The following is a 22,863-nucleotide window of genomic DNA, read 5'->3' as shown; positions in this document are numbered from 1 at the left end:
AAATAATGTTGTTCATCTTTGTCACTGACGGTTCTACTAAGAGGCAGCCCCGACTTGATTTTTTTTAAAATTACCAAAATATTCTTATATTTTAAAAATGATAATTTATGATCATAAATTAGGAACCAAACACGAAAATACAAAAGATGGTCAAAAAATTTAAGTTAAACTTCATTGTTTATTGTGTGCAAAATACCCGAAAATTTGTGGCTCATAGTCTTTAAAAAATTGTAGCACAATCACTAAGTTTCTAAACCTAAACACAAATGTGTTTTAAGTTTTTTAAATCTAAAAAAAAAATTTGTGGAATCAAGAATTGTTACCTTATAAGCTTGTAATTTTGTCTTTTATTTTACCAGTTGCAACAACTGCAATGCAGATAAATTTTTTTGCTGAGAAGATTTTTACGAATATTAATTAATTATACTGAACTATATATATATATATATATATATATAATATTAGTTTATCGAATGATGTATTATTAATTATTTTCAGTAAATATCAAGTCGTAAGAGTAAATTGTAAGTGAAATTTAAAATATAAAAATATTATTAAATTTACTATATTTAACTTTTTTTATGTGATGATTATGTGTGTGTGTGTGTGTGTATATATATATATATATATATATATATATATATATATATATACATATGTGATCTTTTATTGTGTCTGGCTGCCCTCCTTGATAAAATTCCTAGATCCGCCCATGATCTTTGTCTTCCATAGTTTCATTCTAAAAGCACATCTCAAGTGTTCTCCAAGTATAGTTTTTAAAGAACACTTGAAATGTGTTTTTAGCATGGAACCATGAAAGGCAAAGATGAACAACATGACTTTTGAAATGTTAAAATATTTTTATAGCATAATTGTCCAAACACATATTTATTATTAAAACAACTTTAAAAATTTTTTTATAAAAAGTTTTTAAAAAAACTTTTACAAAAATGTTTTATAAGTACATGTCTAAACATAACTTTTAAGATTTTTTCACTTATGAAACACTAAAAATATTTTTAAAGTACACGTCCAAACAGAACCTATAGTTTATTGGTTATTTTAGAAATTTATAAGCTGTCAGATCTTATTTTAAAAAAAAGTTGTTAAAGTGTTTGAATTAACTTATTGTAAACAATTTAAAAAGACTGATGTGTTTGTTATTATAAGATTTTTATTGTCAAAATTATCTAAAATGGTATAATATTATGATATTGCAAGTATTTATATGTATATGTGTGATTTTTTTTTACATTTTATCATAAATTTTAAACCTATACCATAAAATAAAATTATTTTATTAGGTACGCAACAAGAGAATTGGTGTTGTAATAAAATGTTAAAATAAGATATTATTTTTTTTTAAAGCAAGGTGATCCCAAATTTATTTTAAAAAAATAGCTTATAAGTTATCAGATATTTTATAAGTAGTTAATTTGATCAAATTGTTGCCAAACAAATTTTAAGAGCTTATAAGTTCTGTCAAATATCTTCATATTCTTATGTAGTGTTTGTAATCTTTAAAAATAAATGATTATATATTTTTTCTTAACAAATTGGTTCACAAAAAAAAAATTTATAATCACTTATATTTAGAAGTTGTAAACACTACTTTAATTTATATGGTATCTAAGAACCACAACGCTTCAATTTCATAGAAAATTGTTAAAATATACTTGAAACTCAATACGTATTTGATGCGCCTCGAAAAATGATTTCCTCCATCTGTTAGCCCTTCGGCCCCTTCCTAATCAAAGTATCAAACTCCTCAGAATCCCAAAAAGACCAAGAAACAAATCTGTTAAAAAAGAAGAAATGGGAAGACAACAAAGTAAAACATTTTGTAATGTATTCATATTGTGTCTGGAAATATTGATGGATTTTTAATGTATTTTTGTTGTATAGGAAAGTAAGACAATAAACTCCAACTCCACTCAATAATAATGTCATTTAAAACTTATTTTATTTTATATTATTAATGTGTAAATAAGAAGGATATAAATTTGAGATTTGATCTATCATTTTATTGTAAAAAAATAAAATATAATCAAGAATCATGTGTTTTAAATCCATCTTCCCACATGCACCCTAATAGATTCATTATATATTCTTTAGGGTTCGTTTGAAGTTAATGATTATTAATCTATGTATTAATAATATTATCGGAAAAACTGTAAATTTGGTCCTGTATGTTTGTCACTTTGCAATTTTGGTCATCTATGTTTTCATATTTCAGTTTTAGTCCTGCATGTTTCGATTTTTTGCAATTTCGGTCATTTTACTCGAAAATGCTTATGTGGCACTGTACAAGTCAACTTCACGTCAGCATTGAATTGGTGCCACGTCAGCGTCACGTCGAAAAAAGAACTAAAATTGCCAAAAAAATAAAGACAGCGGACTAAAACTGAAATTTGAAAATATAAAGAACTGAAATCGCAAAGTGACAAATATACCGGACCAAAAAAGCAATTTTCCCCTAATATTATCTAGTCTTACGTTTTTTTGCTATATTATTTATCCATCTTTCAATTATTTATATCACATCAATCAAATCATTAATTATTTATACTACATCAATCAAATCATTAAATTTAAATTACTATATTATCCTTTATACATAATATTATTTATATTTTATTAATTATTAAAAGGATAAAATGATAATTTACTATTTTTATATAAAATATAACCAATTAAATCAAACAAACCATAATTTACCAATCAAATCAAATCTTATATTAACTATTATTTTTTATTTTTTATTACAATAAATTACTTATCTCTATATTATTTATCTTATCTACCACTCCAAACGGACCCTTAGCATATCTTTTCATCTGACCTCATTTCTTTGGCTCTTTTTATTAAAAATGGTGTGTCCCAAAATTCTGCATCTCAGTTTATCCTCTGATAACTACAAGAAAATTGATTTTTGGCGACGCGTTTACACGTTGCAGAATGTAAACCAAATGCGTCGCCGAATGATTGGCGATGTAATAACGTGTCGCCAAGCAACGTCGCAGTAGGTTTGTTGGCAAATGTCAATATGACTATTGGTGACGCATTCAGAACAGTGTCGCTAAAGGCTTGGATATTTGGCAACGCGTTAGTTAATACGTCGCCATAGCATTTTACATTTGGCGATGTTCATAAAGCGTCGCGAAATATATTTTTTAAAGGTTCCAGTCGCACTCATTTTCTATTATTTGGCGACGTACTTGTTGTGTTTCCAAAGGTTTTATTCATTTCACGACACATTTTAAAAGCATCGCAGAAAGTTTTATATATATATATATATTTTTAATTTTCTACATTTGATTTTTTTATTTTATTAAATATGAATATCAAATAAAATAATTAAATATAATCAAATACAATAGAAGTGCAATTTACTTATATTATAATTAGTCAAATATTTTTGACAAAAATACCCAATTAGTCAAATGTTGTCAAAACAATAACATACTTGGCCAAAAATTAACTACATAAATTTTAAAAACAACTACATAGTAGTTCCAAGAGGCAAGGAAAATGCTGGAGATCAAGTCGAAGATGTTGGTGGAGGCTGGAAAGAGAAACCAGGAATTGCTTGTTGAAGCTGTTGCAATAATGCATCAAACTTTTGTTGTTGCTCACTAATAATCTTATGTTACTCACCTATAGTCTTTTGTTGCTCACCTATAGTATGTTGCTGCTCATCGATCTTTTGTTCCATATTGTGAAATTATCTAAATTAAATTTGTTGAGTTAAAACTTGTTAACTCAATATATGTATATATGCACAACATTTTAATAAAGTTATATAATATCATTAAATAAAATATTTCATGTACGGGCATATTGTATCATAAGTAATGCTTATATCTCATTATAAAAAATAATAGTGTGGTGGTTTTTTAAAAATATTTTAAAATAAATATACATATTTTTGAAATCTAAAAATATATATAGTATAATAATTAAGACACAAAATAAATTTTTATATACTTGTGAAATAAACATTGATAGTGTTATTTTTTTCAAGGGTAAGTGCTCGAAACTTGGGTTTAGGATATTTAGTTGGGAGATTCAGATTTTTATTTGAAAGATATAAAAAATAACGAAGCTTGAATTTTGTGTTTATTAATTATTTGTTTGTGTGGTGAATTTTTTTGGAATGATGAATATAATTGTGTTCTATATAGCATAGGATAGTGCACAAAACTTGTACAGATTGAAAGAAGTTGAAGGATTGTGGTTGAAATTTGCATTTATAATTTGATCTATAATAAATTCGGAGATTTCAAGATATATCATGACTTGAGCAGTTAGTAATGATGTTGTATATTAATAAAGATAAAAAACTTTGATAAATAAAATTGATGGATTTTACGAATTGGGCTGTGTTGGAGGTTGAAGTTTTAGATCATGGTAAACTTATAAATCAAGTTATACTCAATTTGATAAAAAAAAAATCAAACTCGAACTCTGTTATATGTCTGATGAGCCAAAAAACGAGCCTGAAAGCGAGCTCGCTAACAAGCCTGCTTAACGAGCTCACTTAACGAGTCTGAGCTTCCTTAACGATCCTGCAAACGAGCCTTGCTTAACGAGTCAAAAAACAAGCTCATTAATGAGCCTGAAAACGAGCTCTCTAACGAGCCCTCTTAACGAGTCGAACTCGATCCAGACTCGTTTAATATGATAAACGAGCCGAGCCTGAGCCGAGCTCGAGCCGAACCTGAGCTTTTATATATACTAAACGAGCCGAGCCCGAGCCTTGTGATAAAAACTCGGATCGAACTCGATCCCTTATTTCTGTCAAACGAGCCAAGCCCAAGCCTGATACTATTCGGTTCGGCTCGGCTCGGCTCGGCTCATTTACATCTCAATGAAAAGTATACTCAAACCTCATCGTAAAGATGAAAATTAAATGAGATAAAATTGTATTTTTAGAAGTAACCCTTAGTAATAGTGTAGTAACATAATAACATTAATTATGTTTGATGAACGGGAATGCAAAAAAATACTGTGAGGATAAAAATAAATGCAAAAAAATACTGGGAGGATAAAAATAAATAACCAATTGCGGGAAGCTTATCAGACAACAAAATCTCGAGTTTGATACCCAATTAATTACAACATTCATATGTCCAAACTTTTAAAAAAAATTAATAAATTTCTTATACCCTTGTGCATATTGGAAGGTCAATATATACAGTTATTGATTCTGGCAAGTCATTATTAGGTGTCTAGTTGTTTAAGTACTATTGCCTAAAATATGCCTAAGATTTAGACGCTTATGTATGTACATATAATTGGAAATTTGCTGCTTATTTTTTACTTTTCTAAAAAGTGCAAACTCCCTTTTTTACTCAAATTATTGTGGAAGTGATTTTCAGTTCACTAAATCCCAATCGACCCTTTTGTGGCTTCATTATTCCCTATTCATTACAGTGTAATTGTACACACCACAGTTTATGCTTGAACGTTTTTTTTTAGACGATGATGTACGCCAACGCAGACACGGGTGGTGGAGCATAAAAATTTTACACATAAGATAATATTTTATTATTCTTTTTTAACGGTATATACCTAATTTAATTTAAAATAAAATGAAAATAATATAAATATAAAAGCATTTATGAATATGTTAAGTACTAGAATGAGATTTTGTAAATCAGGGAGGGTGACACAATTTTTAGTTATAAAACGTGGAAATACCATTGCTAGGGATGCTCAGCCCATTTTTGGAAAAATATAATAATACTTAATAGCAACAGATATCTTGTAAATCGATATTTACGTCAATTATATCGTGAGAATTTGCTATTATATTATGATATTTTGCATGTATTGAATTTATGATCATGAGATTTTGATAAATGAAATTTTTATATTAAATTTTTGTGTTGTAAAAATCGTTATACAAATATCGTTATATTTGTTGTAGTATGAATCGACTATAATTTTGGAATATGGAATATTTTTTTCAGGATATTGGAAAAATGTTAGATTTTATTTTTTCCGAAGAATTAACATATGTGTGACAAAATTGTAGTACTTATCTAAAAATATAAAACTATTTATAGGGCAAGTTTGTTTTAAATCCCAGAACTCAAACATATTTTGCATTCAGTCTATATATATATATATATATATATATATATATATATATATATATATATATATATGGTTCATTTCAACCTAGCATATGTGTATTATCCCAATGATAGATCTAATGTCTCATGATTTGTCACGTCAACAATATATAATTAATTACGCATATGTGTAAAAATACGAACTGTTGGATGCATAGTTTGGGTATTACTCATATGCTAGGATCTCATCTACCATATATATATATAAAATATGTTTGAACTCTCTGATCAATATTTTTGTACATATTTGAGTACTCAAACATTATATATTAGTTCCAAATTTGAAATAATTTATGCTCAAATATCATGTATATTAGTACTATATTTTCAATGTTTTGTACCGACTTTAATCCGAGAAAAAACATGTGGGCCCAAAGAATACTGAAACATTTTGCTATGGATTAGGGAGCTCAAACATATTTTTTTTGACAAAGACTGAACGCAAAGTTATATTTTGTTTTGGAGATTTAAAGCAAATTTACTCCTATAATGCCTTAGGAGTACCAATGAATGTACTATAAAAATAATATTTGAGAATAAATTATATTATTCGGAAGCATCAACATAAACAAATTATTCAATGTGATAAATCTTGTTAAAGGTATGTTGGATAGATTAATTTGATTTAAATAAATATTTTAGAGATGTATTTCAAATTACACATGATATATTTGGTGTATTTGAAATCTATCACAATTACTCAATAATTTTTTTTTTTTGACGTGAGAACCCGCAGCCGCTATCTACGGTGCGCACTGGATAAACCCCGGACTTACGCAATAGCCTGCAAACTATGTTAGTCAGGTAAATTAAACCACACTAAGCAAGCCCAGTATATGAAGTAGATTTGAAATCAATTTGATCTTTATCAGAACTATTTGAAATCGATAGATTTTAAAAATAATAATATGTTATGACTATTAAATATTTTTTTTCTTAATCGCGCGGACGATCAAGATTTAACCTGCAGTAAATAAATCATTCTCTACAAACTTATCTAATTATAACTTTCATAAATAAAGAATAACAATGATTATTCATAAATTTTTTTTCTTTTGCACGAACATTAATTTTACAGATTTTTTAGTTCTGGTGCAGTACATGCCTGCCTCGCAACAATGGATACGTGTTTGATGAGACCACGCACGAGGGCCCCTTTATTATATCAATAGATATATATTATACGTAAATTATATGGCGGCGGAATGTTTGGCGACGGTCAGCGAGTCCTGGCGGCGGTTTCCCGCTGCGCGTTGAAGAACACGGCGGCGACGGGGAGGCCCAGATCATTTTCTGCGGCGAAACTGCGAGTGCTGAAGTAGTTTCTTGAAGTGGGCATCTTCTTTACTGTTAGCCTGCCTTTCTGCTTGAACAGAACGAACACAAACCTGTGGATTCCTATGTTTGGCTTCGGGATTTCATAGCTCACCACTTCTTTTCCTGTTATATATATATATATATATATATATATGAAAATTAAATAAGCAAGAAGAAATATTAATTCAAGATACATCTCTCAGAGGGTTTGATCCAAGAATCTTACCAAATGTGACATTTGTTGTGCCTGGAATGTCCGTCACTAACCTGTATCATCACATGTATGATAAATGTTATAAATCTTCGAAAATGAGCTTATGAGGAGCATGCTCTATCTCTGAACTAATAGCCCGTCGTGCGAGCCTACCCCTGAAAATAAGTACGTACCATTGGAGATGTTCCTTGAGGTAAGGATCGCTTGGGCCGGGCACATCAGGGTCAGTCATAACCTACAACGTACACATATCGAGTATACATAAAATGTATAGTTGCCATAAATAGCCTAGTACGATAAGATATATGAATGATTAATTTAATTTATTTACGTACCAAAGTGTAAAAAGTTCTGAGATCGCCACCTTGAATCTCAACACTTGGAGTGTGGGTAAGTGCAGAAGGAAAGAATTCATGGCCATTGTAGACTTGTTTGTTGGCATAAGTGACTCTCATGTTTACACTTGGAATGAAGGATTCAAGGACATCACCTATCACTCTCCCAACCATAAGAGGCTCTAAATTTCTTGACATACTATAATTTCTAAATCAATGGGCAACAAGTAACTGATTGCTACACTTCTCAATATGGGACTGTGAAACCGAACACCTCCATATATATATAGAGCGTGTTTGTAAATATATATATAGACCCTTTTCTTTTTTAAAAAAAGGTCTTGCATAGATGCTTCCTTACATGACCATCATTAATTTACATGTATAAAAATGGGTTCATCTGTCGGATTTAAGCCATCTCGTCATAAAAATAAATAGGTTGGGTCGATAATTTCCCAACCCCTGATATCCCTTACTTAATAATGATAGGTTGTGGGTCGACAAATTCCAACTCGCCAAATTACGCATTAATTAATTGGCTATGTTTGTTTCATCACTTATAAAATAAGTGGATTAGGTTGGTGTTTCCTAACCTTTAAAAAAAAAAAACAGATATCACAATCACATTAATCTGTTTTGATATCTGTTTTGACATATCTACCGTCATTCGGTTAATTAGACGAACGATGATTTTCTAAAAGACATGGATGCACGAAGTTACAAGCGCAAAAAAAAAAGTGTTTAAAAAGTTATATGCCACAATGAGATGTTAGTATATGAGAAATTAATATGATTTTTATCATGTTCTCAATAAAATAGTTGATACGACATTAATTAATAGATAGTTTGATTTGATTTGAAGTCGCAAAAGAATATGGCACTAAAAGATTGACATAAAAGAATAATGAGTGGTTGAATTATTATAGGTAAGAGTACCTGAAGAGACAAATTTGGAAAATGCCAAAGTACTGAAAGTGGAGAAGTAAAAACTGACCCCCACACCACCCCGCTGTCCCATCCATTTCTCTTTCTCTTCTTTCTTTTACTTTTCTTTCTTTGGTTTTGTTTCCTTTTAGCCCCCCAATAGTAGAAAGAGAACAAATTAAGCACTAGCATGCATGCTTTCTTTTTCTTTTTTTTTTTTTCTTTTTTTTTTTTTGAGATCCACAAGTATTTGTAACGTGAATAACAATCAATCTCATATAATGATATTTATCATAGTTATATCGTGAGTTTTTGTTATTATATATATCATGATATTTTGATGTTATATCATGAGATTTTGTATTCAATGTATTATCATGAGATTTGATAACTAAAATTTTTGTATTGATTTTTTTTTATGGTGTAAGATGTGTTGTACAAATTTGGTTGTACATGTAGCATTACTCTTATAACATTCTGAAAACAACTAATGCATCGATTTGGACGAATAATTTAAAAATATTTTTAATATTTTATAAGTGGAAAAACTTAAAACATTTGTTTTGAAAAGAATTTTTTAAAACATTTTTAAAAAAATGTTTTCCATGAATAGTTTTTAAAGAACAAATATGGTATTTTTTTCATGTTTTAAGAATCGAAGACAATGAAGAAAATCAAAACATATTACTGGTTACTATAAACACATTTTTATAAAATAGTTGCCCAAATACATATTAATTTTTAAAATAACTTTTAAAATATTTTATAATTAACACTTGTCCAAACAGAGCCAAACTCTGCTTTTTTAAGTTATTGTTTCCAGTTTCCACGTTGAATTCCAAGTGCGGGAAGTGTTTTTTTAGGTTAACAATGGTCACGATAAACACTCGGAAACATCCATTTCAACATTGAGGGATTGTTTATTAGCAGTCTCACATAGAAGAAGAAATCAAGACTTGAAATGGCGCACCCTTAGGAGTTTTTTCTGCATGAACATTTCTATTATATTAGTGATAAAGAGAATATATCTTTTGCATTAAAATTGTTTTTTATTCATCAGCTAGTAGATATTTAATTTGTTACAATCGAGTTTCGAACTTATAATCTCACTCTAAATTTGAGTCCATCGACGGTGAAAGATTGAATTGGAAAAAGAAGAAAAGGCGACCCTTTGTCTGAATAGAACATTTCCATTAATGGCATACAGAATCCATCTTTTGCATTAACATTAAAAAGAAATATGATTAAATATGGGACCCTAAATGAAGTTTTTTTAGTTCGTTTTTCAAATCTATCGTTAATAATAAATTTGGGTTTAACCGTATTTGTCAATCTCATAGATTCTGGTAATGAGCACAATTATTCATATTTTAATAATAATGATCAAGGCATAAAGGAATTCCACCATACTCATGCCAAAACCTGAAATTGTCCAACTTTTTTTTTTTTTTTTGATAAACAACCCAAACACATGATACACTTTTAAAAACACATGATACACGGTACAGGGAAATTGTCCACTTTTAAAAACCATGGATCCAGACAAATATTTAAATTTTGTAATACTTTATAAATTAAAAAAACCCGTAAATTATGTGTTTGGATAAGATTATATTTTTGTTTAAACTTTTTTTTAAAAAGTATTCTCCAAGTATAATTTTTAAAGAATAATTGATATATGTATTTTTTTTATATTATAAAAATGAAGACAGTAATGGAAATCAAAACATAGAATAATATATTGTCCAAAAACATATTTGTTCTTAAAACAAATTTTAAAACCATTTATAATTTTTTTTTTTAAAAATATTTTATAAGTATTTGTCCAAATAAAGTCGTAATTTTTATAAATGAATTAATCTAACATAACATTTATATTGGCTGCTCTTATAATTTTTAACATGCAAAAATGTTATATACAAAGTTTTCTAAAATTTATTTCATAAGCATGTGGGGTGGATTTTCGGTATACCGTATCAAAAATATCGATATGAAAAAAATTCATACCGGTATTGATATCAAAATTTCGAAATTTTGGTATAGAAAAAATTCATACTGATATTTTACTGGTACCCAAAAAAAATTCGATATACCAAAAAAAATGTCTATATATCGATAAAATTTCGGTACGGTATCCCGAAAAATCGGTATTTTGGTTCGGTATCCCAGCCGTCTGTCTGCATGTCTTATACGATAAACTTCGCGTAGTGTTATAATTTTTTTTTAAGATTTAAAGAGTGGTTTTTCGTTATAAATCGTTTTTTGTTATATATATATATATATATATATATATATATGTATATATATATATATGTATATAAATATGATGCATACTAATAAACCATAGTAGGCACATCTATCAATAGTTATTAAACACTCACACACAACTAAAGACTAAAATACAATGCACTGCTTAACTAATAATTAGTTTAGTCCAATTAGTGAAAATTAATACATCTAATATTTTATGAGTAATAACCCACGAAATTAAAAGTTACGAATTAAAACTATTTTGAAGCAAACATACTATGACGATGAGCATGAATAAATAATTTGTATGTTAAAAGTTGTTCAGCATAACTTATAATTTAAACTCTTGAAAACAATTTATAAGTTGTTTTTAACTCATAAATTCTTTAAATTTGTTTAGAAAATTTATTTTTAAATAGCTTATAAACTGTATAAATATTTTTTAAAATACTCATCATGCCCTTCGCCCATTTTTTTTACATACTTTATCAGTTTTATTATAATTAAAATATCAATATTTTTATTTTTTTAATATATGTTACATTTATAATAAATTCATAAAACTATTTTTGTACGTATATATATAATTATTTATATTACTATTCTTTTGGTAATTTTGACAATAAAAATATCTTTAAAATTTTTTGTTTATTCAAACACTTTAACAACTTATTTTTAAAATAAGATATGCCAACTTATAAACTTTTTAAAAAACTTATAAACTCAAGAGTTTAATTATAATTTTTTTTAATAAGTTTCGTCAAACACTCTACGTTAATTTAACTAAAAAATATTAAAAATTCAACGTCAAAATGTTATTTGAATATGTGAGGTCCACATGAAAAATATATAAATCCCAAATATAGTGTGAGGTTACCATCGCTCTTAATGTATTTTTATTATATTTACCAAATTGTCTTTTCTTATGATATTTCTGTGCTTACTATTTAAGCTAACTTTAGGTTTACTTGTTTCATTAAAAAATGTTATCTATATACAACAGTTAACCAAAAATCTGAAATTTTATTATTTTAACTAAATATTTTTTAAATAAATTTATTTATTTATAAGAAGTTAATTCGTTCATATATATATATTCAAGCACTTCAAGATACGTACTACCATATCTAGCAATGTTCTTTTTTGTCGTTTAAACTATCAAAAACTGTTTTTGTATCACCCAAATAATCACTAGTTTACACTTTTAATTAAATATAACATTGTTAACTTTCATGATGAGAAGATTGTAATTTTTCGTTTTTTATATTTAATTCTTTCCCATGTTTGGTATTTAAATCAACATTTTAGTCTAAATATTTTAATTTAAGTTTTTTTATTTTAAAAAAAAGTTCAATGATTTTTCCAATACATGATGTGACAATAATGTAACGTTAATGACTAACTTAATGTGTGCAATGTTCATATTAGCCCCTCCCAGCCGCGGAGCTACATGGTCTCGAAAGGGTGCGACCGCCCCCCCTGAAATTATAAAAAAATTTAGTACTATATACATAATATATCTTTTAAATATAAATTTAATTGTGCGACCGTCCCTTTGAAATTTTTTTTTAAAAAAACTTAGTACTATATATAATATATTTTAGAATGTTGATTTAATTTTATATTTATTAGGATGATCATTCATGAATAAGATAGAATAAATTTATTCTAAACTATAATAGATTTGAGAGTATTTTTTGTATTGGCTCATATTTGTTTTTGAAAAACGAAATGCTTTAATGCTTGAATGTGACATTGAAATTTGATTCAGTTTACTCAATTTTATCTACTTGATTTCTTCTTAATAGATTTAATGCATCTTGACTACCAACTTCATAACTTTATTTTTGACATGCGAAGTAACAATCAGTTCTCTAAGACTGCGGGATTAGCGAGCTTGCTAAAATGATGTTCCAATCGAATAAAGATCGATTATATCATTTGGTATATTTACTTTTAAAGTTAATAATGTTATTACTTGTTGTAGCTGCTACCGTAGAAAGAGTGTTTTCAACAATAAAAAAAATCAAAATATCACTTCGTAATGGTTGGAAGATGATGTGTTAGGTGATGATTTGATACCAAATATTAAGCGTGATGTGTTTGATACAGTTGATATTGAAATTATTATTCAACATTTTCAAACTATGAAATTTCGGGGTGTGTTATTGTAAAAACATATAAAGTTAATATATGACTTTTTTTTGAAAGAATGTATGAATTTTTATTATACACTTTATGTTGTAATAATTTTTTAAATTTATTGAATTCGCCCCTCCTGATTGAAAATCTTGGGTAAGCCACTGGCCGCTCCCATGCAAAAAGTTATTAAATTATCAAAAAATAAAATATACAAAATTAATACTAAAAATAATTATTTTAAAACTTTTTATATATATTTAAATCATAATTATTATATATAATGGGACTCAAATAATTATTTTATATTATAAATATAAATATAAATATTAATAATGAAAGCAAAAACATAAAACTTATTGTGGCGTATGAATTGAATTGTCAATTATCAATTTCAATACACACATAATCACATGACACAAAATACTCAACACATAATCACACGACGTCCAAACTCACGTCGGAGAGAACCACAATGAGTCAAGAGAGACTGAATGGTTTAGAGACTCTCTGCATCGAAAAGACATATTGGGGGATATACCATACGACGGCATAATTGATGATTTTGCTTCAAAAAAAGCAAGAAGAGCGCGTTTTAAATAATATTGATTGTTAAATAAATTATTTTGATGAATTATGTAAAACGTTCTTTTTGATGTGTAGTTTTTTAATTTACATATTTTGTTTTATTTCGTTCATGCTATTCAATTTTTTTCATATATATTCGATTTTTCAAATTAATGCGAAAGGGGCCATATTTTAAGTTTCGACCAGGACCTCGTTTTTCTCAAGACCACCCCTGACTCCAACTATGTGTAAAGAATGTAAAATGTTTGGTTAGAAAATCACAGTTTTCATGGTTGTCAAAAAGAAATATTCAAGGAGGTACGTTGGAGTGTAGCTAAAGTATTACTGTATACACATGTAGCATAAATCAGAATCTCAAATGAAATTTTCAAAAATAAAAATTTAAATTATATACGATCAATTTAGTTAAATAATTGATTTAACACATTCATTTATTGGAGCAAATTATATTTAATTCATAATATTAATGTAGAATAAGTCTGAATTTCAGAAATAAACCTAAGATATTATTTTTTTGTAGCCCAAAAAATATTTCACATATTTAGCCTGTTAGAGACTAACATACTCAAAAAAACAGCCCAACATATCCAAGTACATAAATTAATAAATGGATGATTTAATAATTAATTGGAAGTTGTGGAATAGATTATCAGTCATATATCATTGCAATTAGCACATGATATTATATAAAGACGGTTATATATTATTTTCGAATCACAAAATATTCCAAACACACCAATCGTGTGTAATATTCATTATATATTAGTTAATTTGCAGTATTCTGAAATATATATTGACGATATTGGATCTCGTGACAACGAGTTCTAAGATAACCACAGATTCATTATATAAAATCGCATTTTAGTAACTGATCGATAACATACAAGCTAGAAATCATGGTAATTTGAAACAATTCAAATTTTTATTTCATTCACATATGGATGTAAATGAACCGAACGGTTCGTGAGTTATTCAAAGTTCGTCTTTATATATATATATATATATATATAAAATCGTTTATTATGTCACTATTCACACTAGGGGTGTAAGAAAATCAAGCTACTCGCGAGTAGCTCGTAAATAGTTCGGTCAAAAGCCCGACTTGAGCTCGGTTTGACCAAACTCGAGTCGAGCTCGAGTAGCTCGATCCTTCACTATGTTGTCCCTCATTTAAAACTGGTCTTGATTTTAATTCAATAGTTATGTGTTTTTCTATCTCCTCTCTCCTCTTCTTTCACATCTCTGTGTTTTTTCTTTTCTCTTTCTTCTTAGCAGAGGCAGGTAATGGGTGGCCCAAATGTTTTTAAAATTTTTTATTTGGCCTAAAAAATTTTAAAAGAAATTTTAAGTGTTATTTTTGGGCTAATGTTATACTAGCCTGGGTAGCCCAATTAAAAAATGAAGTTGTCCACCTTTGTCAAAACAAACTAGTCCAAAAAAATCGGTATTTTCAGCTTCCATGATTCTTGGATTTCTCGCGAAATTTTTTTTGCCCGGGTGGAGCTGAAATCCTGGCTCCCCCATGGCTTATTCCTCATATTTCTGCATTTTTCCTTACCCTTGTTCTGTGCATTTTTCAGTTTTTTGTTGAATATTTTTAGTAGAAATGTTTTTTTTATCCAATAACTTGTCAACTTTTTGGTTTTGGTCAATTAATTTTTTAAAGTTTGGTTTTGGTACAATAACTTTTAATTTTCAGTAATTTTGGTCTAATTGCTGACGTGACAGCTAAACACGTCATCATTTTTCGATGCCACGTTAGTATTTTACGGTGCCACGTTAGCAATTGGACCAAAATACTTGAAAATTATAAGTTAATGTATCATCAAAACCAAAATTTAAAAAGTTAATGGACCAAAAACAAAAAATGGACAAGTTAATGAACCAAAAAAATTTTTCTCATATTTGTAAGGGAAATGGTGAAGAGACGGATCATCATTGATTTTCGACTGGTTTCGACCGATTTTCAATTTATATCGACTGATCTCGAACGAGTATGTTGAGTTTAACTGATTTTAAAGAAATCTCGACTGGTGTCGACCGCTTTTTACTGCTTCTCGAATCTCCACTGGTCTCGACTGTCTTATAATTGTTTTGACAAATTTTGGATAAATCTCTACTGGTGTCGTCTACTTTTTACTATTTGTAGATTGGTCTCTTACACTACAAAAAAAAAAAAAAAATGATATAACAGCGGTTATATAATCCTTTAAGAGCGGTTTTAGACCGCTTTAGAATTATTTACACCGGTTTGACAAACGCTCTTTGTGTTGACAATGGTAGGATCAATTCGATCGGGTATAACAGGCGTTGGTAAATATATAAAAACCGCCCTAAAATATTGGTTTTAAGAGCGGTTGTTAAACGCTTGAATAAAATATAATATTAGAGCGGTTTAAAGACCGCTTTTGAAGAGCTCTGTAAGAGCGGTTTACAACCGCTCTTGTAAATGCGTAATTAAATCGGTTTATCAACCGCTTTAAAAGCAATGTCTGGGAGCGGTTGTAATAACCGCACTAAATGAGTTTATGTAGAAGCGATTTGCAACCGCTCTTAAATCCTTATTTTAATGAGTTCTAATGTCCTATGTTTGATAGTCAAATTTTAAGTTTTCGTTCACAAACTGCATCGATTCAACAACAAATAAATAAAACAGCTAAAACATCCATATTTTCATTCCATAAATCAAAATATAATCCTTAAAAACCAAATACGAAATAACACATTAATCGTTTGTAATGTTACCAATAAACAAAAGTATTCATAAATTCCTTTAAAGCTCTCTCTAATAATACTCTTTTGATTCGATGGTGATAGATGTCCACGAATACTTTCCAAAGCATTTGACATGTATTGTTGTATAATATCTGTCATCTTCGCATCCATCTAGAAAAATAAATTGGATTTTAAATCATTATGTACTTTTACAAGTAATTTTTAATAACTCATTTGTTAAATTTAAATTCTTCATTTTACCTTTGCAGGTAAAGAATGAGTCCACGTGATCTTTCGACAGCTCCACTCATCATACTTTGCATAACACATGTTAAATTTTGCCACCGTTGTTTTTGCATCTGTTTATGGAGGCTGAAAATATAGAGTTGTGAAAATTGCGATGAATAGAAACCATGCATGAGCATAAAAAACACAGAAAGCCAGTATCATAAAAAAACACTACTGTTATCACCGAAATCAAATAAAATCGTATTGTCCAAAAAGAATTGAACAAAATCATCACCTAAATAAACTAACACGATATAGAACTGTACAAACTTCCCAAATTGCATAACTCCAGATTTTCCATCACTGACATGCAATTTTGTACAAAAATAATCACTCACGTTCTATACAGGGACCTAAAAATCGAACCTAATGGAACTCAACCAAGGTAATTTATATATCTCAACGTCAAATCCAGTTCTAGAACTATTACTCGAATTTTCTGTCCTTCTGTCCACTAAGAAGCAAAAAAGACAAAAATGAAGTCAAAATAGAGTCAAGACAAATCTTCACAATCATATACTAATCTATTCCCATATCTGATCCAATGTTTCTAGCCAAAAACTCAAATATAATAAGAGTATAAACAGTTATTATGACAGTTGCAAGAGAATCACCTGTAATGCAGTCACAAAACTCTTGCTTCTCTCCATCGACACCTTCATAGAACTCAAACACAACCCAAAAAAAAACTCACAATACTAGAAAGACGTTCATCCAAAAAGCAATCATTACTTGATAGAACTCATACTGAAACGCATTTATCAGGCAATAATTGGCAGAATGAACGCATTTATGAGGCAATATCTATAACAAAGTTATTCCATTAGATAATTAAATTTACTAATTAATTATTCATAGATTACTTCCAAGCATGCAGTGACAAAAGACAGGAAATTTATTAAAAAATTTAGGCTAGTGTTGTTTAAGAATCTTGAAGATCTCAAACTAACATTATATTCAATAATAAAACTTAAACCAAAACTCATACACACGTAATCTGGAAAGTGACACTACTAAATAACCAATGGACATAATTTCTTGAACCTTGAATAACAAGTTTAAACAAATTAATCACACTTCATGTAAAACAGAAAAAAGCCACCTCCTTCCAACTCACGAGTCTGACTTTTGTATCAAAAGCCAAACTTCCCTGAGTTTCGGTTTATCAAGTTTGAAGCCAATTAATTGGAATAACCTTGAAATCTCCAACGAATAACATCAAAAAACAAAACACAAAAGAGCCAAGTTTAGATCAAATTTATCAATTTGAAGCCAATTAATCCTATCAGATTAAAAAAAACATATATGTTTACCATGAAGCTTAAGCTCAAATTTGTTAAGTTAGTCTCTCCTCCAATCTGTCTCCCTTTCCGAATTTTCTGGAAACTAGAAAAATAGACTTCTATTTTTCAATCGAACTTAGCGAAATCAATTTTTTTTCAACAAAAATTAGCGTTATTAGAAGAAGAAAAAAAGGAAATTAAGAGCAATTGCAATGTACCTCCAAAAATCAAGAGCAATTGCAACGTACGCCCAGAATCATCGATAGAAGGATTCGTTGCATTTTTTTGAAAATCAACAAGATTCGGAAAATCCGATTCACAAAGAACAAAATATCTAGAAAAATCTTAAGCTACAAAGTACCTCCAAAAACCAAAAACGGTTGAAATCGGATTCCGTAGTAGAATTTCGCCATGAGAAAGCAATTCCGAGAGGTGGGAACTGGAAAAATTGTCATCCTAGATTTGAAGAGATATGCCCAAGACTTTTGCCATTTTAACTTCACATTTGTCCATTTGTCTACAGGATAAACGGCGTATGGCCTCTGCGAGTGATGATGGAACAGTCAAGATATGAGAATTGACTTATTTACCTTTATCGTGATTTACCATCGAAGATCAAAGGTTAGATATCCCACTATGCTACTGTGAGTTTTGTCACCCTTATAATGTAGATATATAGCACGTTGGATACAATTCTTTTACTCATGTCAATATGCCTATTGATTCCAAAAACGAGCATAGGCCATAACAGCATTTTCTTAAGCAAGAGATTTTCCGCGTAGTGAATGCGTGTAAACAGATTTTGATCTTGGAATTTGATGATATCATAGCTTTCGCATGTTGTTCGAGTCTTAATAGATTGTTTCATGCTTTTAAATTTTCTTGTACCTTCAACATACTAGCACTGCTCCCTTTGCATCTAGTTTAGGGCTGGCATACCGGATCAAAATACCGAGTTTTTGGCATACCGTACCGAAAGTTTTTCGATATACAAACATTTTTTCGAAATACAAATTTTTTTTTCAGTATCTATACGGTATCAATATGAATTTTTTCCGTATCAAAATTTCAGAATTTCAGTATCGATATCGATATGAATTTTTTTCATACCAATATCGTTTATGTAATATTGTAAATACCAATATCATTTATGTAATTTTGTAAAGAGGACTATGGCTCAAATCTTACACAAGGAAAAAAAAAATTGTTCTCAATGTGTGAAAATTTATTTATGTTTTGGTTCTTTTGGAGGGGGACACCCAGACTTATAACTCTTCTTAATCTGTAGGATTTTTCTGCTGGTAAACTGTAACGCCCCGATTTTATCTTAATTGATTTTATTTGAGATAATCTGAGATTCCAGAGTTCAAGATCCGACTTGATTTTGATCAGGGTCCTTTTTGCAAATTTCAAATTTTTTAGAGACTAAAATGCAATTTTGGACTTAAATAGATATTTAAGCAAGTGTTGGCCTTCCTCTTCACTTCACCTTCTTCCCTACATGCCTCCTCCCCCATTGAAGACTCCCCAACGTGTTCTTGAGCTTCCAGATTTCTCCCCGAGCTCGATACGTCCGTTGGAATTTATTTCTGAAGGCAGATTAGCGATCACGGCTGTGAGAGATTCGTTCTATCGTAAGTATTTCTCCAATCAGATTCGTTCTATTTTTGGGATGTCGTTAGAATAGATTGAGTTGCTAGTATGTTGTTCTTGGCAGAGTTCTGATCGTTTATTCTCTGTCGGTTTCGAAATAGAGCGTCGTTCGGATTTGTTATGAATTTTGAAGGGATTTTCGAAAGTTGAGTTTTTATGATTTGTTGGAATTGGATTTTTATGGTTGAATATTGATTGATAAGAGTTGTTTGGATTGATATTATGTTGTCTGCATTTTCGGTTTGATCAGAATACAGCCGTTATGCCGCCGGTTTGAGTTTTGGATTGTCAATCGGTTTGTAGTGTTTGAGCCAAGTCTTTGATTGAGTTGTATTTTGATCTCGAGCCTTTATTACTTCTTTTGACAGATTCGTTTGAAGGCCGTTGAGTTGCGAGATTGCAAGAGTTGTATCGCTTTGAAGATTGTAGCCGGTATAGTATTGATTTCTTATTATCGACTGAGGAAGTTTGATTGATCTTGATTGAGGAATTGTTGTTGTTTCCAGGTTGGAGCATCGACGTTTGAAAGAGGTATAAAATGACTTAGACTGGAATGGAACGTGTGACTCGAATCCGACTTGATTTGAGTGTTCCAAAAAAATCACATACTTGCATGTTATTTGATTATTTAAGTTATTTGAGTTACGTTTTGCATTTCATTCATATTGAGCTAAGAATCCTTGATTTGAGCAGCGGGCAGGACGACCCTTTTATGATAGACGTTTTGGGGATTATATTGTGAGTGGCCTGGGTGTAGCCGTTTCACCTAGTGCTAGCATACTCCTTATAGTCGCACCAAAGTCTAGAGGATGGAGATACGTAGCACCACCTCGATCGGGAGAGTCGGTGAGTTTTTTACGTGATCTCATCCTCGGGATCCCCAAAAGCAAAAGCAGCAACTCTTTTGATTATCCGACTTGATAATCCCAGATTTTAAAGACATGCATTGCACTGTATGCATTTGAATTGAGTTTAGATATGAATTTGGAATTGATTGTCTTGTATATATATCATGTGTTGATATATTAATTGATATGCATGTTTGTCTCTTTTACTGGGGATTGTATTCTCACCGGATTATCCGGCTGTTGTCTTTGTTTGTATGTGTACTTGGCAACATGTGGGGCAGGACCGAGTCAGAATAGACCTGGTTAACGTCAAGAGCAAGAGATAGAAGTGAGACTCGTTTAGAAGTCGAATCAGCATGTCAATCTAGTTTATGTTTTGCGAACATGTTTTGTCATTCGAACTTCTCGTTTTGTATTGTAAGCAAGAATCGATGTAGGTACTACCGAATCAAATGTTTTTCTTTCCTAAACTTTTCTTGTATTGTTATTGGCTTGTCAGATACTTTAAATGCAAATGTTTAGGTTTGGTTGGATTTCTTTTCGGTCCCTTGGATTTATGGGCGAGAGAAAGGCGCGAGCGCGCGGATGTTGGTGCGGGCGCGCTAACTCTTGGCGAGGTTAGGGCGCGGGCGCGCTGGTTTTGGCGAGGTGTCGGCGCGGGCGCGCTGACTTCACCGCGGGCGCGCGAACGTCTTTTTACAAAAATAAAAATAAAATTATGTCATTAGTTGTTTAGAAACGAGGTCTCACATTAAGTGGTATTAGAGAGATAAGATTCTTGGACTGAAGTTAGAAGTGAGCGGGGTAGATCGAGTCCGCATGAATTGAATTCTCGCATGTGATTGAGTTATTTAAATTGATTTGTTTAAATACCATGCGAGCATGATTTATTAATTGAGAATTATTTGAATTACATGACTATGTGATTTAATTTATAAAGCATGAATTATTTGAGATATGAACTGTAATTCACCTGTATTCGGAATTTTGAGAGATTGTAAGGACATCGAATTGCAGCGATTGAGATATCTTGTGTCCTAACCTTTGATTATCAGATGGGCCCTCGACGAGTTATTAACAGGAACCCACCGCCAATTACTCCACCGAATGAGCAAGCTAGTACCGAAACTGTTCAGATGGATGCTACAACGACGTCGATGGAAACCTTGCTGAAGAGGTTCCAGTCGTTTAATCCACCGTTGTTGTTGGGTACAGAGAATCGAGTTGACAGTGAGAGCTGGTTGGACGACATTGATCAGTTGTTCGATTCACTTGATTACTCCGACGACCGCCGAACTAGGTTAGTCATTCATCAGCTTCGAGGTATGGCTAAGAACTGGTGGATCACGACGAAGAGGTCTGTAGTGACCCTTACCCGGATCACCTACTAAACAGAACTTATGCATGCAATTAACTTAATAAAACAGATATCAGAATAAAACTGCGGAAACCAATAACATTATACAATCCCAAGAAAAGGAATCTGTAATTATCCAATAATATACAACCAAATCGAATAGCTGTATAAACCCAAACAACAGTAATAAAGCCTAGACGAAGCTCCAGCTGGCCAACCACTGACTAGCCCCTCCTGGATCCACCCTCCTCGTCCAATCGCAAACCTGCCCCATGGAATAGGGTGTCCAGAAAATACAGAGTACGAGACGTGAGCATAAAACGCTCAGTGCGAGAGTATGAGTATACATGCATGCAAAGTGAACTCCCTATAGACTCGAGGTCAAGGATCAGATAACAGAGACAGACCGGGCCCTGGTATGTAGCACGCTGTGCCGTCGCTTCAGGAGGTGGCTCCCATACCGAGATAACTGTGGATACGCCGGACCCAAATCGATGGAAGTCCATCCACTAACAGGATAGGGTACAACCCTACTACAGACATCTCGAAGGAGATACAGCAAGATGCAAATGAATGCAGCATAATATCATGGCATATAACTCATGCAGTCATATAATACATGCATACTCAGTCAGGATATCTCGAACAGTACTTTCGTACCTCAAAACAGTGCAAGCTCTACCAACTCTAGGTCCACGCCTATAGTCTGCTCTACACTGCCAAATGATACTACTATCATTAAAGTGCTCTAAAAGCCTTAACTAAGCTATTGCATACTCCTAAATATTTATAGGAAGCAAAAGCTATACCTT

At 30.6% G+C, this 22,863-nt stretch overlaps 1 protein-coding gene and 1 long non-coding RNA gene across 2 annotated transcripts; both read right to left on the bottom strand.

Moving 5' to 3' along the window:
- Positions 1 to 7,259: 7,259 nt before the first annotated feature.
- Positions 7,260 to 8,232, bottom strand: LOC140891424 (protein CENTRORADIALIS-like). The gene is made up of 4 exons (XM_073299902.1): positions 8,007 to 8,232; positions 7,845 to 7,906; positions 7,684 to 7,724; positions 7,260 to 7,580 (listed from the first exon to the last, which is right to left on the bottom strand). The coding sequence occupies exons 1-4, from the start codon at positions 8,202 to 8,204 to the stop codon at positions 7,360 to 7,362; spliced, it is 522 nt and encodes a 173-aa protein (XP_073156003.1). The 5' UTR covers positions 8,205 to 8,232; the 3' UTR covers positions 7,260 to 7,359.
- Positions 8,233 to 16,583: 8,351 nt separating this feature from the next.
- LOC140891775 (uncharacterized) lies at positions 16,584 to 18,885 on the bottom strand. Its single transcript, XR_012152604.1, has 3 exons — positions 17,525 to 18,885; positions 16,884 to 16,994; positions 16,584 to 16,793 (listed from the first exon to the last, which is right to left on the bottom strand). It is a non-coding gene; the product is annotated as an uncharacterized lncRNA (long non-coding RNA).
- Positions 18,886 to 22,863: the final 3,978 nt, after the last annotated feature.

The sequence above is a fragment of the Henckelia pumila genome, chromosome 3, assembly GCF_033568475.1.
Source record: "Henckelia pumila isolate YLH828 chromosome 3, ASM3356847v2, whole genome shotgun sequence".
NCBI classification, from domain to species: Eukaryota; Viridiplantae; Streptophyta; class Magnoliopsida; order Lamiales; family Gesneriaceae; genus Henckelia; species Henckelia pumila.
Note: the sequence above shows the minus strand (reverse complement) of the source record. Positions and strands in the feature narration are given on the sequence as shown.

What these genes read in the sequence shown, in the direction of transcription:
- LOC140891424 (XM_073299902.1), bottom strand. Translation starts at nt 8,204, where the DNA reads ATGTCAAGAAATTTAGAGCCTCTTATGGTTGGGAGAGTGATAGGTGAT. An exon ending in TCAGAACTTTTTACACTTTG is followed by an intron (nt 7,907 to 8,006) that starts GTACGTAAATAA and finishes TGTACGTTGTAG; the next exon opens with GTTATGACTGACCCTGATGT. An exon ending in CACAACAAATGTCACATTTG is followed by an intron (nt 7,581 to 7,683) that starts GTAAGATTCTTG and finishes TATATATAACAG; the next exon opens with GAAAAGAAGTGGTGAGCTAT.